This window comes from Salmo salar, chromosome 01 (genome assembly GCF_965601325.2).
Source record: "Salmo salar chromosome 01, fSalSal1, whole genome shotgun sequence".
Taxonomy (NCBI): domain Eukaryota; kingdom Metazoa; phylum Chordata; class Actinopteri; order Salmoniformes; family Salmonidae; genus Salmo; species Salmo salar.
Genome location: NC_138291.1, coordinates 7,577,015 through 7,590,000, shown reverse-complemented (window position 1 = coordinate 7,590,000; position 12,986 = coordinate 7,577,015). Strand labels below are relative to the sequence as shown.

General features: G+C 41.2%; 1 protein-coding gene across 1 annotated transcript in view; it reads left to right on the top strand.

Annotated features, from left to right (window-relative positions):
- The window catches only part of xdh (xanthine dehydrogenase), a 63,261-nt gene extending 50,511 nt beyond the window's left edge, over window positions 1-12,750 (top strand). The window contains exons 25-33 of the mRNA XM_082961196.1: window positions 23-104; window positions 206-301; window positions 4,038-4,166; window positions 4,251-4,325; window positions 10,252-10,304; window positions 10,691-10,805; window positions 10,946-11,200; window positions 11,296-11,463; window positions 11,549-12,750. Of these exons, the coding sequence (XP_082817322.1) occupies window positions 23-104; window positions 206-301; window positions 4,038-4,166; window positions 4,251-4,325; window positions 10,252-10,304; window positions 10,691-10,805; window positions 10,946-11,200; window positions 11,296-11,463; window positions 11,549-11,599 (1,024 nt within the window). The 3' untranslated portion in view covers window positions 11,600-12,750. The remainder of the gene's footprint in view (window positions 1-22; window positions 105-205; window positions 302-4,037; window positions 4,167-4,250; window positions 4,326-10,251; window positions 10,305-10,690; window positions 10,806-10,945; window positions 11,201-11,295; window positions 11,464-11,548) is intronic.
- The last annotated feature ends 236 nt before the right edge of the window (window positions 12,751-12,986 follow it).

Below are 12,986 nucleotides of genomic sequence, written 5' to 3'. Positions count from 1 at the left end.
ATGATGTCCTGTGTGTGTTTAGGGACCACCGTTGGACTAAGCGAGGGCTGTCTGTCGTCCCCACCAAGTTCGGCATCAGCTTCACCGCTCTCTTCCTTAACCAGGTCAGTGTGTGTGTGTGTGTGTGTCTGTGTGTGTGTGTGAATTATGTTGGCTGAGTTGTTTGCGTGTGATCAACATATTTTTATTTGTGTATACTTTTCAGGCCGGTGCGTTGGCTCATATTTACACAGACGGCTCCGTGCTGTTGACTCACGGAGGGACTGAGATGGGACAGGGTCTACACACCAAGATGGTACAGGTAGGACACTAACACACTAAGATTGTGCAGGTAGGACCCTAACACACCAAGATGGTGCAGGTAGGAAACTAACACACCAAGATGGTACAGGTAGGACACTAACACACCAAGATGGTACAGGTAGGACACTAACACACTAAGATGGTACAGGTAGGACACTAACACACCAAGATCATACAGGTAGGACACTAACACACCAAGATCATACAGGTAGGACACTAACACACCAGATGGTGCAGGTAGAACACTAACACACCAAGATGGTGCAGGTAGGACACTAACACACCAGATGGTGCAGGTAGGACACTAACACACCAAGATGGTGCAGGTAGGACCCTAACACACCAGATGGTACAGGTAGGACACTAACACACCAAGATGGTGCAGGTAGGACACTAACACACCAGATGGTGCAGGTAGAACACTAACACACCAAGATGGTGCAGGTAGGACACTAACACACCAAGATGGTGCAGGTAGGACACTAACACACCAGATGGTACAGGTAGGACACTAACACACCAATATGGTACAGGTAGGACACTAACACACCAAGATGGTGCAGGTAGGACACTAACACACCAGATGGTGCAGGTCGGACACTAACACACTAAGATGGTACAGGTAGGACACTAACACACCAAGATGGTGCAGGCAGGACACTAACACACCAATATTTGTTTATTTTTTATTTCACCTTTATTTAACCAGGTAGACCAGTTGAGAACAAGTTCTCATTTACAACTGAGACCTGGCCAAGATAAAGCCAAGCAGTGCGACACAAACAACAACACAGAGTTACACATAAAACAAACAATGGTGCAGTCAGGACACTAACACACCAAGACGGTGAAGGCAGGACACTAACACACCAAGATGGTGAAGGCAGGACACTAACACACCAAGATGGTGAAGGCAGGACACTAACACACCAAGATGGTGAAGGCAGGACACTAACACACCAAGATGGTGAAGGCAGGACACTAACACACCAAGACGGTGAAGGCAGGACACTAACACACCAAGACGGTGAAGGCAGGACACTAACACACCAAGATGGTGAAGGCAGGACACTAACACACCAAGATGGTGAAGGCAGGACACTAACACACCAAGACGGTGAAGGCAGGACACTAACACACCAAGACGGTGAAGGCAGGACACTAACACACCAAGATGGTGCAAGCAGGACACTAACACACCAAGATGGTGAAGGCAGGACACTAACACACCAAGATGGTGAAGGCAGGACACTAACACACCAAGATGGGGCAAGCAGGACACTAACACACCAAGATGGTGAAGGCAGGACACTAACACACCAAGATGGGGCAAGCAGGACACTAACACACCAAGATGGTGAAGGCAGGACACTAACACACCAAGATGGGGCAGGCAGGACACTAACACACCAAGATGGTGAAGGCAGGACACCAAGACACCAATGGTTCGCATAAATAATAAAGCCCTGTGTTTTACACTATAATGTGAAAGGCCTGGATTTTAACCTTTTATTTTAATTTTTTTTTTTTTATCTAACTGTACCTTTATTTTTATGTCAGGTGGTCCAGCACCATCCTCATTCAGTTGCTCTAATTTATTTGGTGTAGTTCTCATTTCTGTATAAGGCTTAAAATACAGGATAAAATGTTGCTAATAATCACATGATTTAAAATGCAGGATAGAATGTTGCTGTGTCACATGATTTAAAATGCAGGATAGAATGTTGCTGTGTCACATGATTTAAAATGCAGGATAGAATGTTGCTGTGTCACATGATTTAAAATGCAGGATAGAATGTTGCTGTGTCACATGATTTGGCAAAACACAGGGCCCTAAAACGACAGGTAGACAGACATTAGGCAGGTTTCCATTGACCCAGGTTTAATCAACAAACGCAATATCACCCAACATTGTTTTGACATTTGTAATGAAAACGGCAGATATAGGAGACATTTCTTCAACTTTGTCCCGTTTGACAAGAGTGCATTTTTTTTCTTATGTCGAACTTTCCTTATTGCGACAAATGACGATGGAAACAGTGTTTTTCGAATAAAGGATGATTGACTAATAATTTTGAAGATATGCGGGGGTAAGTGAAGTCATGGCCCCAGTTGCAAATGTAAATCAAAAATGTTCGGTAGGAAACCCATAACCTAATAGCCTATGTAAATTATGGTGACAATGACCTGTGATGAAAATAACCAGATGGGAAGTTAACACCGGCTAATTAACCCTCCTGTTGTGTTCGTTTCATGTTAATTCATTCTGTGTTCCTGGTCCAAAATGGCCGCCCCATTATAGCTGATTATAAATCCATAATAATACATATATTATCACCTAATGTTGTTTTAGATTTTTTTACTAACTTAAGTTCTTGTGAACATTACACGTTTTGAACTTCTATTTGCTATTTATGGCCTGTAGGCCTCATTGACCTGAGATCATACAACTAGTTTTTGAGTTAAAAAAAGCATAATGTATGGATTATTTTGACTATAACAAATACTCAGATGAAACATATTGTGCTATTTATCACAGACTACTTTGTGTCAAAGTTTAACTAGGACTCTCTCCTCCTCACCAGTGTCATGATCAAAGAATTGATCAAGAGCCTCACATACAGTATATCGTTTGGTCATTGTGCTGCCAAAGAATGAATTGTGAGCAAGGCCTCAAAAAAGCTTTATATACCAGAGCTGAGAGAAAATATCTATATATTATTGAAACAATGTTGCGATTGTTTGTGAGAATGACAACAGGTGTGGTTAAGATTCTATTGGGGAAAGGTTCCCCTGGGGTTGCCATGGAAGCTAAGAAGGGGAGTGTGTGTGTGTGTGTGTGTGTAGTGTGTGTGTGTGTGTGTGTGTGTGTGTGTGTGTGTGTGTGCTCAAACACACATGCACGTGGGGGTCTGGGAGAGGAAGTGTGTCCATCTGATGAATGGGCATGTGCCTGAACTAAATTTTATATACTAATTGTAGTCTCACCCATTAATTTCTAATGACCGGTAATTATTGACCGGGAACACCACAGGTGTACAAAAGTTAAATTAAAACACCCAAAATGGTGGGGCTGGCTGCTATTTTAAATATAATATGCCTACTGCTTGCCCAATAAAAACATGTAAATATACAAATGATGTTTCTTTCCTGACTTTCAAGAATGCTTGAATTGATTTTCTGGTCGGCTGGATGCAAGTTTCAACATCCAATTATTTCAGATCTATAGGAGTGTAAATTTCATCATGGCACGGACGGGCGCTATGTTGGCAGAGGAGAATTATTAGAACATTAGTCAGTTATTGTATTTAGTCCATGCTGGCTTTCGTGGGCTACCTGAGACATGAAACAGATAGGTGGGGTACACAGGCTGTCACTCATTTATTAATACACAATTTGCCTAAATAAGTAATAGAAACATTTCAACCACTGTAGGTTTTTTTTGGGAAAACGTTTTTCGCTGCTCGTGTTACGTCATTACGTTAAGCTGGCATCTATTTTCTGTAGCGAACTTTCTAAATGGCGACAAAGAATCATTAGAGAAGTTAGTGGAAACAGAGCTCTCTCTATAGAGCTGGTTTTTAAACTACTACACTAGTTATTCACTGGATAATTAAATACATCCACATATTCGTGTGTGTGTGTGTGTGTGTGTGTGTGTGTGTGTGTGTGTGTGTGTGTGTGTGTGTGTGTGTGTGTGTGTGTGTGTGTGTGTGTGTGTGTGTGTGTGTCAGGTGGCCAGTAGGACCCTGGGTATCCCCAGCAGTAAGATCCACATCACAGAGACCAGCACCAACACTGTTCCCAACACCAGCCCTACTGCTGCCTCCGCTTCCTCTGACCTCAATGGAGCCGCTGTGCATGTAAGACAGACACACACACACACTCACCTGCTGCTTTCAATATCCTTTACTGCATCCAATCTTCTAACCTCTCTCTCTCTCTAGAATGCGTGTGAGATCCTACTCCACCGTCTAGAACCCTACAAGACCAAGAATCCCAAAGGATGCTGGGAGGACTGGGTCAGTACCTGTCAATCATATACAGTCTTATTTCTGATTGGATGGTTTCATTGCTCATCTTTAAAGGCCCAATGCAGTCAAAATTCATATATTGTACAACAGCTGATGAAACTAGCATTGTAAAGTGTGAAAAAAGTGCTATATCTTGATAGTTGTTGGTTGAAAATACAATTTACACAGGAGCTTCTAATCAGCAGGTTTTGCATGGGTGGAGTTTTGGCTCGCCTAGTGACATTACCAGGCGATATAAGTTAATTAATAGACCAATAACAAAGATCGTTCCAAACCTCTCTGCCAATAGCTACTAGTTTTTACGTTACATATCCTACCCATTAGATCCCTCCAATTAGGTCCCTCACTCAGACCTCTCCTGGACAGTCCTAGCTAAATTCGGGCATTGGAAAGTGTTTTTAGCTAAAAAACGGTACTACCGGTCAAAAGTTTTAGAACACCTACCCATTCAAGGTTTTTCTGTATTTTGACAATTTTTTACATTGTAGAATAATAGTGAAGAAATCCAAACTATGAAATAACACATATGGAATCATGTAGTAACCAAAAAAGTGTTAACCTGTTAGGGCTAGGGGGCAGCATTGACACGGCTGGATAAAAAACATACCCGATTTAATCTGGTTACCACTCCTACTCAGTAACTAGAATATGCATATACTTATTACATATGGATAGAAAACACCCTAAATTTTCTAAAACTGTTTGAATGGTGTCTGTGAGTATAACAGAACTCAAATGGCAGGTCAAAACCTGAGAGATTCCTTTACAGGAAGTGGCCTGTCTGACCATTTGTTGAACTTCTTTTCCATCTCTATCATTTACTAAGGATCTCTGCTCTAACGTGACACTTCCCACGTCGTCCATAGGCGCTCAGAGCCCGGGAAAAAACAGAATGTCGTCATTCCAGCCCCAGGCTGAAACACATTATCGCCTTTCTCAAGTGGCCCATCAAGAGACACTAGCTTATGCGCGTGACCCCGACCGCCCCCGCCTTTGGGATTTTTTCCTCTTTTTGCCGAAAAGGAGATTCCCTGTCGGAATATTATCGCTTTTCTACGAGAAAAATGTCGTAAAAATTGATTTTAAACAGCGGTTGACATGCTTCGAAGTACGGTCATGGAATACTTAGAATTTTATTGTCACGAATTGCGCCAAGCGTGTGACACTTCTTTACTATTTCGGATAGTGTCTGGAACGCACGAACAAAACGCCGCTATTCGGATATAACGATGGATTATATTGGACCAAACCAACATTTGTTATTGAAGTAGCTGTCCTGGGTGTGTATTCTGACGAAGACAACAAAAGGTAATGAAATTTTTATAATAGTAAATATGATTATGGTGAGTGCTAAACTTGCCGGGTGTCTAAATAGCGAGCCCGTGATGCCTGGGCTATGTACTTAGAATATTGCAAAATGTGCTTTCACCAAAAAGCTATTTTAAAATCGGACATATCGAGTGCATAGAGGAGGTCTATCTATAATTCTTAAAATAATTGTTATGCTTTTTGTGAACGTTTATCGTGAGTAATTTAGTAAAATGTTACCTTTGATGATCTTCATCAGATGACAACCCTAGGACATTATGTTATACAATACATGCATGTTTTGTTCAATCAAGTTCATATTTATATCAAAAACCAGCTTTTTACATTAGCATGTGACGTTCAGAACTAGCATACCCCCCGCAAACTTCCGGGGAATTCGCTAACATTTTACTAAATTACTCACGATAAACGTTCACAAAAAGCATAACAATTATTTTAAGAATTATAGATACAGACCTCCTCTATGCACTCGATATGTCCGATTTTAAAATAGCTTTTTGGTGAAAGCACATTTTGCAATATTCTAAGTACATAGCCCAGGCATCACGGGCTCGCTATTTAGACACCCGGCAAGTTTAGCACTCACCATAATCATATTTACTATTATAAAAGTTTGATTACCTTTTGTTGTCTTCGTCAGAATGCACACCCAGGACTGCTACTTCAATAACAAATGTTGGTTTGGTCCAAAATAATCCATCGTTATATCCGAATAGCGGCGTTTTGTTCGTGCGTTCCAGACACTATCCGAAATAGTAAAGAAGTGTCGCGCGCATGGCGCAATTCGTGACAATAAAATTCTAAATATTCCATTACCGTACTTCGAAGCATGTCAACCGCTGTTTAAAATCAATTTTTACGACATTTTTCTCGTAGAAAAGCAATAATATTCCGACAGGGAATCTCCTTTTCGGCAAACAGAGGAAAAAATCCCAAAGGCGGGGGCGGTCGGGGTCACGCGCATAAGCCCAGTGTCCCTTGATCGGCCACTTGAGAAAGGCGATAATGTGTTTCAGCCTGGGGCTGGAATGACGACATTCTGTTTTTTCCCGGGCTCTGAGCGCCTATGGACGACGTGGGAAGTGTCACGTTAGAGCAGAGATCCTTAGTAAATGATAGAGATGGAAAAGAAGTTCAAGAAATGGTCAGACAGGCCACTTCCTGTAAAGGAATCTCTCAGGTTTTGACCTGCCATTTGAGTTCTGTTATACTCACAGACACCATTCAAACAGTTTTAGAAAATTTAGGGTGTTTTCTATCCATATGTAATAAGTATATGCATATTCTAGTTACTGGGTAGGAGTGGTAACCAGATTAAATCGGGTATGTTTTTTATCCAGCCGTGTCAATACTGCCCCCTAGCCCTAACAGGTTAAACAAAATAAAAATGTTAACCTCTCTAGGGTATGTGGGACGAAATCGTCCCACCTACTCAACAGCCAGCGGAATCCCGTGGCGCGATATTCAAATACCTTAGAAATGCTATTACTTCAATTTCTCAAACATATGACTATTTTACACCATTTTAAAGACAAGACTCTCGTTAATCTAACCACACTGTCCGATTTCAAAAAGGCTTTACATCGAAAGCAAAACATTAGATTATGTCAGCAGAGTACCCAGCCAGAAATAATCAGACACCCATTTTTCAAGCTACCATATAATGTCACAAAAACCAAAACCACAGCTAAATGCAGCACTAACCTTTGATGATCTTCATCAGATGACACTCCTAGGACATTATGTTATACAATACATGCATGTTTTGTTCAATCAAGTTCATATTTATATCAAAACCCAGATTTTTACATTAGCATGTGACGTTCAGAACTAGCTTACCCACCGCAAAATTCCGGTGAATTTACTAAATTACTCACGATAAACATTCACAAAAAACATAACAATTATTTTAAGAATTATAGATACAGAACTCCTTTATGCAATTGCGGTGTCCGATTTTAAAATAGCTTTTCGGCAAAAGCACATTTTACAATATTCTGAGTAGATAGCTCGCCATCACGGGCTAGCTATTTTGACACCCACCAAGTTTGGCACTCACCAAACTCAGATTTACTATAAGACAAATTGGATTACCTTTGCTGTTCTTCGTCAGAATGCACTCCCAGGACTTCTACTTCATTCACAAATGTTGTTTTGGTTCAAAATAATCCATAGTTATGTTCAAATATCCTCTGTTTTGTTCTTGCGTTCAAGACACTATCCGAACGGTGACGCGCGGATGCGTATCGTGACAAAAAAATGACAAAATATTCCATTACCGTACTTCGAAGCATGTCAAACGCTGTTTAAAATCAATTTTTATGCGATTTTTCTCGTAAAAAAGCGATAATATTCTGACCGGGAAACCCTGTTTTCGTTCAAAGACTCAAAATCTAAAATGGACTCTTCTCGTGCACGCGTGCGCCCGTCTCGTTGTTCTCAGATTGACCACTATCCAAATGCGCTACTGTTTGTCAGTCATGGGCTGCAAAGTCATCATTCAACATTCTGGCGCCTTCTGAGAGCCTATGGGAGCCTCAGGAAGTGTCACGTTACAGCAGAGATCCTTTGTTTTCAATAAAGAGAGTTTAGAAGGCCAAGAAATGGTCAGAGAGGGCACTTCCTGTACAGAATCTTCTCAGGTTTTTGCCTGCCATATGAGTTCTGTTATAGAAACTTTAGGGTGTTTTCTATCCAAATCAAACTTATATGCATATTCTAGTTTCTGGGCAGTAGTAATAACCAGATTAAATCGGGTACGTTTTTTTATCCGGATGTGAAAATACTGTCCCCTACCCTAGAGAGGTTAATTCTTCAAAGTAGCCACCCTTTGCCTTGATGACAGCTTTGCACACTCGTGGCATTCTCTCAACCAGCTTCATGAGGTAGTCACATGGAATGAATTTCAATTAACACGTGTGCCTTCTTAAAAGTTAATTTGTGGAATTTCTTTCCTTCTTAATGCGTTTGAGCCAATCAGTTGTGTTGTGACAAGGTAGGGCTGGTATACAGAAGATAGACGTATTTGGTAAAATACAAAGTCCATATTATGGCAAGAACAGCTCAAATAATCAAAGAGAAATGACAGTCCATCATTACTTTAAAACAAGAAGGTCAGTCAATCCAGAACATTTCAAGAACTTTGAAAGTTTCTTCAAGTGCAGTTGCAAAAATCAAGCGCAACGATGAAATTGGCTCTCATGAGGACCGCCACAGGAATGGAAGACTCAGAGGTACCTCTGCTGCAGAGGATACATTCATTAGAGTTACCAGCCTCAGAAATTGCAGCCCAAATAAATGCTACACAGTGTTCAAGCAACATCAACTGTTCAGAGGAGACTGTGTGAATCAGGCCTTCATGGTCGAATTGCTGCAAAGAAACAACTACTAAAGGACACCAATAATAATAAGAGACTTGATTGGACCAAGAAACACGAGCAATGGACATTAGACCGGTGGAAATCTGTCCTTTGGTCTGGAGTCCAAATTTGAGATTTTTGGTTCCAAAAATATCACTATAAATATCACTATCCCATCTGGTTTGGGCTTAGTGGGACTATCATTTATTTTTCAACAGGACAATGACCCAACACACCTCCAGACTGTGTATGTGTAACAGATGTATATCGTACTCTCCTTGCGTTGTGTTTTCTCCTAATAAATCACATCAGCCAGTGGTCCCAGTTGAGCATCATTTATTTATGTTGTTAAATGGGAAACAGCACGTTAGTTGTGCAGGGCTTAACAATATTGATGGCTGTCGATGGCAAAATCTGTAGCATGAAGACAACTGTGTTAGCAGTGGGCTTATGTCACCATTACGTCGGTGTCTGCTAGCTAACACACTTATCTACAGCAATCATATGCCAAAGCACATCCCAGAAAGCCCCTCAATCCCTAACAGGTACCATATACCCACACATGTATAAATCAGTAACGTACAGCGAACTTGTACACATTGTAAAATATAAAATATAAAACAGTATTCAGAACATGACCTACCCCTTGCATCACATTTTCATACTGGGAAGACCTGGCGTTCGCGATCTCCCCCTATCTGCAAGCGGGGCCAATCACAACACACCTTATTGTCATCAGAGTTGAACCAACCAATAAGAATGCTTGAACATTAAATACACATTTCTTTAGAGGCAAGTGGAAACATGACCAACCCTGTTACATAAGGGCTATTTTACCAAGAATGAGAGTGATGGACTGCTGCGTCAGATGACCTGGTCTCCACAATCCCCCGACCTTAAAGGGTGGCTATCTGAATAATTTTTTTAACACTTTTGGTTACTACATGATTCCATATGTGTTATTTCATAGTTTTGATGTCTTCACTATTATTCTACAATGTAGAAAATAGTAAAAATAATGAAAACCCCTTGAATGAGTAGGTGTTCTAAAACTTTTGACCGGTAGTGTATATTTTTAATGGAAAACTATTACAGTAAGGTATGTAATTGTTATCCAGAAATGATTTGATATTGAGATAAAAATGGTTGAATTGGGCCTTTAACCCAGCGTGCCCTTCCTTTTAAACATCATGTGTTTTAATCAATTACTCATTGTCTGTTTTCAGGTGAACACTGCCTACTTTGACCGGGTCAGTCTGTCTGCCAATGGATTCTACAAGTACGTTACCTGGAACACAGACAGAAAAAAATAAACACAGAGTTTATTACTACCTAACCCGTTTTAACAATAAATTAATGATTTAGTTTTTTTTTCTCAAATAGTTTGCCTGTGAGGCTACACAATAAATTACCATAGCTCGTTGCTATCTTGCTACAATGCTGCTAAATGCTAGCTAACCTGCCATTTCTAGCTAGGCTAAATGCTAGCTGTTCTAGAATGTTGCTAAATGCTAGGTAGGCTACACATGCTTGCTAGACTACAACATTTCGATTGATAGGCTAAATGCTAGCTAGGCTACAATGTTGCTAAATGGCACAACTGGAACCGAAAATCACCAGGAAGATTTCTTGGTGTAATTAACTGTTTATTTATGTCTTCCTCAGGACTCCAGACCTTGGTTATGACTTTGAGACCAACACAGGTCGTCCTTTCAACTACTTCAGTTATGGAGTGGCCTGCTCTGAGGTGGAGATAGACTGTCTGACCGGCAGCCACAAGGTAAGTACATGGAGTGATGTGCTAGTGTGTGTTTCACACTTTTCATGCATAATTGAGAGATTTTAGGACTGCATCGATTGATACATATATATTGATTGACACAAACCAATATCCTCCATCTCATTCCATCTCTCCATTAGAACATTCATACGTCCATCGTCATTGATGTGGGGAATAGTCTGAACCCAGCTCTGGACATAGGACAGGTAGAGGGGGGCTTTATGCAGGGTGTGGGTCTGTACACCCTGGAGGAGCTGAAGTATTCTCCTGAGGGATACCTGTTCACGCGAGGACCAGGCATGTACAAGATCCCCGCCTTTGGAGACATCCCCACTGACCTCACAGTGTCTCTGCTCCGAGATGCACCCAACGACAAGGCCATCTTCTCCTCCAAGGTAGGGACTCTTATTGTGAAGGAAGCCCTCTTTCTATTCTTGTGAGACCCCAGTTTAATTTATCGTCCTTAACACTCCTTTCTCTCTCTATCTAGGCGGTAGGTGAGCCTCCTCTCTTCCTTGCGGCCTCAGTGTTTTTTGCCATCAAAGATGCCATCACCGCTGCCAGGAAGGAGTCAGGCCTTAGTGGGCCCTTCAGATTGGACAGCCCGGCCACACCCGAGAGGATACGCAACACCTGCGAGGACCGCTTCACCAAACTGGTATGCATGTTCATCACATCTCTAACAGTCCTAGAATAAAACTATGGAGACACACACTGATCTGTTGTTGTTGTTTTGTTTCCAGTGCCCCCCTGCAGAGCCAGGCACCTTCACTCCATGGGCTGTCGTAGTGTAAGACTAACAGAACTAGAGAGAGAATACATGCAGAGGAGAGGAGAGAGAGAGAGAGAGAGAAGAGGGGAGAGACGGAGGGGGAAAAGAATAGGATAGCAAGCAGAGAGAGAGAAGGATAATCTGCTCCAAATTTATGCCATTAAATTCCTTTGTCTCAGTCTGAGGAAACGGCTGTTCTAATCAGTTTGGAATGGAATCAGAACCCTAATCAGTTTGGAACTCTTACCCCAACGCACACATGGGTGGATCTCAGTGTAAAGGGGCTTCATCTCCTTGTCTCCTGTCTCTCATCCTTACTGAGCTGAGAACTCAGAACAATATAGTGGATGTTGAGGGTCTGCTTTCACCTGTCCACTAGTTTTAGATCAGTGAAGAGGAAGAGACTATTAAGATGAAGCCCTGATCTGAAGCCTACCTGGCTATCAGCACTTTGACCTAGGAAGCAATCCTAGTTCGGTCCGCCCCCCCCCCCCCCCCCCCCCCCCCACCATGGTGCATTGTGAAATAGGTAAGGAGGCCACAGATTCTGATTGGAGGAAAGTGTCGCTGAGGCCGCGGGAACTGACCAGACCAATCACACACCACATACAGTAACTGTTGAGGATCTTTTTCAAGGGATGTCAATCATTTTCAGACCTCACTGCATATCATATACAAATGACCTATGATCAATTCAATATCTGTAATGATGCCTGTTATATACCTTTATCAAATAAGTCAACATCTTGTATTTGTGTGTAAAAGAGACAATATTTGTGTGTTAAATTTAATATAATTTCCTAAATGTATATTTTATACATATTAATTTAATTTGACTTTTACTAGCAGAAATTGTGATTTTATTTAGTGGTTATGTTGAGTGATAGAGTTTTATTGAAATAATTTGTTTAATTTATTTTATGTGTAATCTCAGGTTTTAGTAAAACAGCACCATCTAGTGGCCGGTAGTGTGTCTGCAGTGCTACTGTTTTCAATTCAATTAGTTTAATACTACTTGACTGACACAGAATAACTCAATTACTTCAACTACTTGATTAGACTGAGACAAATGAAAAGAGACTATCAAGCAATGGTGTAATTGAAGAATTTGCTTTATTTTACATTTCAATAATGTACAGAGTTAGTCTGTTGAATAAACATACATTTCCAATCCTCTGGCTGAGGCCTCTGACTGTGTGTTATGCTGTGTGTAAGTGTTTGCTATACGGTGTGTGCACACCCATTCAAATTAGTGGATTTGGCTATTTCAGTCACACCCGTTGTTGACAGGTAAATACAATTGAGCACACAGCCATGCAATCTCCATAGACAAACATTGGCAGTAGAATGGCCCGCACTGAAGAGCTCAGTGACTTTCAACGTGGCACCGTCATAGGATGTCACCTTTC